Source organism: Myotis brandtii, unplaced genomic scaffold (assembly GCF_000412655.1).
Source record: "Myotis brandtii unplaced genomic scaffold, ASM41265v1 scaffold1080, whole genome shotgun sequence".
NCBI classification, from domain to species: Eukaryota; Metazoa; Chordata; class Mammalia; order Chiroptera; family Vespertilionidae; genus Myotis; species Myotis brandtii.
Window position 1 is genome coordinate 426,586 of NW_005353677.1, and position 4,069 is coordinate 430,654.

General features: G+C 45.7%; 1 protein-coding gene across 1 annotated transcript in view; it reads left to right on the forward strand.

Annotated features, from left to right (window-relative positions):
- The first annotated feature begins 3,208 nt into the window (after nt 1–3,208).
- The window catches only part of ARL6IP5 (ADP-ribosylation factor-like 6 interacting protein 5), a 22,378-nt gene continuing 21,517 nt past the window's right edge, over nt 3,209–4,069 (forward strand). Inside the window, exon 1 of the mRNA XM_005857189.2 lies at nt 3,209–4,044. Within this exon, the coding sequence (XP_005857251.1) occupies nt 3,869–4,044 (176 nt within the window). The 5' untranslated portion in view covers nt 3,209–3,868. The remainder of the gene's footprint in view (nt 4,045–4,069) is intronic.

The window sequence follows — 4,069 nt, forward strand, 5'->3', positions numbered from 1 at the left end:
TAAAGTCCCATAATCAAATAGAAAGAGAAGCATATTTAACATTTTGGGAGAGGGAGGAGCAGTTCATGCACTGTACCACTATACCTAGCTTTCCCCCCGTTTCTTTTGTTATTTTTATATTATTTTAAAAATATGTCTTTATTGATTTTTTTTTTTAGAGAGAGAGGAAGGGAAAGGGAGAAGGGAGAGAGTGTGAGAGAGAAACATTGATGTGAAAGAGAAGCATCCATCAGTTGCCTCCTACACTTACTCTAACTGGGATCGAACCTGCAACCTGGGTATATGCCCTGACCTGGAATCGAACCAGCGATCTTTCAATGATTGAGCCACACTGGCCAGGGCTCTTTTGTTATTTTTAAACCTCTTTGGAGGTTTGAACAAGTAAATTACACTGAACAAATGTTTACTGAATATTAATGACTCATGATCACATTATCACTAACACGCACTGATGGCTCATGGTCATGCGGTACTGAGCAATTGAAAGGTAACAGTTCTTGATCACGGTCCCTAAAGGTCACTGATCTCTCCAGCAACTGTGGGCCCTACTGGGGCCCCTATGTTGGTCTTGACCAAGATCATTTATTCAGCTTACCCACAGTGCAGCTTCTTGAAATTTGTAAACCCCAGGGAATTCTTCCACACCCTCTGACTTCCTGTAACTCAGCACCAAGGCCTGGCCCATCTCTAGATAGTACTCCTCTCACTCTTTGGTATTAAGTTAGTGTTTTCACTACATTGCAAGATTCTTGAAGGCAGGGCAAGGCTGCATCCTTCTCAACTTGTCTCTCTGAATGTTTTCATAGAGCCTTGAAGGGATACAAAATATCTTTGACATCACACTAAAAATTTTCAACCTCTTGTACCCTCTCAAGTCTACCCAGCTACAACTACAACAATAAAGTTGCAACAAAATAGAGCAAAGTCAGTGGATGTTCATTATGAAATCATAGAAAACAAATCAGGTTAAAGCACTATTAATACCATGATACCAAGTGAATCACGGGCTGTGTTGTTATTAATAGCAATAACAGTAATATCTAACTGTGAGCAATTACTATACACTATACACTGAGCACGTCCCATTCACTCTTTTTTTTTTTTTATAGAATCCAACTGGATTTTATTTGACACGGAACGCACTATACACTGAGCACTTCCCATTCACTCTTTTTTTTTTTGTTTTATAGAATCCAACTGGATTTTATTTGACACGGAACACAATAGGACTGCAGGAGTAGCAAACTGAAAAGACAAAGCAGAAAAGACCCAGTTCCATCTCACTTACAATTAAGTAACAGGAGGGCAAGTCATTAAATGAATAACAAAACAGTTGAGCTTGATGGAGAATATTCTTTTTCTAGTGCCCATACCTGAAAGACAAAGTAAATTATTTTATTAATTCCTCAGTAATTTCCTGAGACTATAAGACCTGTTTAAACATATGAGCAAATGGGATGGAAACTTGGCAGCGGTGCACTCTTCAGAAGTGGCAGATGCCTGGTTCGCCTGACATTCTATGCAAAGGTCCATAATGTGGTTCCTGCAGATGGCACAGTTATCAACCACAATGTCCCAGGCCCAGAGGGCTACTGCGTTCCACTTTTTCACTTCAAAGCGCTTCCTGCCCGCGCCGCTGTTGGTGCCGCGGGGTATCCACATCCATCGCTGCCGCCATGTTGGAAACACACGGTCTCTTCCCATTCACTCTTACTCAACTGCAGGGCAGATGTTCTTATGTAGCCACTTTACATGTGAACAAACTGAGGCTGAATGAGACTAAGCCATTTCTCAAAGTCACCAGCAAGAAATGGAGGAGTTGGAACTAATTTTGCTCTGATTTTAAATCTTCCCATTCTTCTAGAATCAAGAAAATGTGAGCGCTCAGGAATATTTTCATATTTTAAACTTTATTCAACACCAATGACAGGAGTATTTTCTTTTTTTAAATAATATTTTTATTTATTTTAGAGGGGGAGGGAGAGGAAGAGAGAGATAGAAACATCAATGATGAGAGAGAATCATTGATCGGCTGCCTTCTGCACGTCTCTCACCAGGGATCGAGCCCGAAACCCGGCATGTACCCTGACCAAGAATCAAACCTGTGACCTCGTGGTTCATAGGCTGATGCTCAACCACTGAGCCACACCGGTCGGGCTGGAGTATTTCTTACGAGTCATTGTAGGTTCCTTAACTGCCTTCTAACTCATCGAGGAAAATCAAATTGTCTTCTAGACTTTGCTTTAGGTATATTTTATTGTTTTCTGACTTTTTTGAAAAGTGGTGGCCTGTGGATAGTGAATTCAGTTTTTAATAACAGCACCATTTGCATGTTTAGAGACTCTGTTATCCTTTACACTAGCATCTTAGAATTTTCCCTACCACACTATGAAGTTAACTAAAATACATTTTCTCATGCATTTGAGATAAAAGGAGGTTTACTATATCAACCAGCCCCTTAACTGGGGGCTGGAGGGGAAAACCCTTTGGAAGCCATAGCAGGGAATGTAAAACTGAATTGTTTGGGCAAAACAATCACTACAAAACTATCATTATCTATTAAAGTGATAGGGGGAAGGGCATGTAATAAGAATAGGCCCACAGGTGTTTATGATTGTTCACCTTACTACCTATAGGTAAGAGGTTTTCTTACAGACCCTGGGAACTGGAGCACGTGCTGCAAGGAGAAAAGCAGGGCTTTACAAAGATGAGAGACACCTCTAAGCCCAGGTGAGCCCATGGCTCAGAAAAGAAAATACATTTTGAGAACAAACCAAGAACAGCACAAGCTTTGATTTGGTTGCTGTGCCTGGACCCTGACCCCCCTGGGGACTGCGCCTCAGGAATGCTGACCATCCTCGGGTCCTGGAACCGGCTGAGCATGGGTTTTAGCATCAGAGAGAACTAGCAGGAGAGGTCAGAGCAGAACTTCCAGGGTGACCTGCGCTCTCCCATGCTGCCGGCAGTATTGGAATAAACATACATGACTCAACCCTGCCTCTGCTCAATGTGGCTCAAGTAGCGACAGGTGGCCTGGGACCCGTTCTGTCCGGTATCAGAAGCACTGTGCTCCCTGCCTGAAAGTTGCCCCCAAATATCAGGATAAAAGGAAGAAAGGTCTTTTTGAGAGGAATCCATGTTTCTGCCCAGTAAATACTGAGTGCAGAACAATAGTTCACTGCAAACCATTGTTTGCTTTCATGGGGCTGGAATGACCAGGGTGCCCACTGGATCAGAATGGCACGGTCGATAAATAATTCTGCCGGGAGAGAATAGACATGGAGAACAAACCCATAACTAGACAAGAAGAGAAGTGAGCAAACCACGCCTTCTGCTCTACACAGTCTTCCCCCGATTCTGCCGATCTGATCTCACTCACAGTGACCCGTGAGGAAACAGAACACACGATGATCACATCACATTCAGATGTGCAGGAGTTAGTACGGACTTCGTTTCCCAATCCAGCTCCTCCCCCAGCCACACCACAGTTGCCTCCATTCCGTCTCACTTAGGCGGGTGTCTGAACAGCTGCAAACCTTCCCGCAAAGGCCTGCACGCATTCCTAGGCAAACACGCCAAAGGGGTGATTTAAAGGAGGCTGAGTCTGCACTCCCAGGAAGGTGCCGGTTCCTTTCTGTCTCTTCATCTCTGTCCTGAACCCTGCCCCTGGCTCTGTCGCAGGATCCCGTGTCCTGTGACCGACCACGCAGAGCCACCAGGAAGTGAGCAGAGGAAAGGCGCCCTCCCGCCTCCGATCCCCCCGGTTCTGCTGCCGCCAACCGCAGAGTCACCGCTCACCACGCACGGGCGCTTGCCGTCGCCGCCGCCTCCGGATTCCAGAGGCAGAGAGCCCGGGCGCAGAGCAGACATGGACGTGAACCTCGCCCCGCTCCGAGCCTGGGACGACTTCTTCCCGGGCTCCGACCGCTTCGCCCGGCCGGACTTCAGGGACATTTCCAAATGGAACAACCGCGTGGTGAGCAACCTGCTCTACTACCAGACCAACTACCTGGTGGTGGCTGCCATGATGATTTCAGTGGTGGGGTAAGTGGGTCCGCTCGCGGCACTG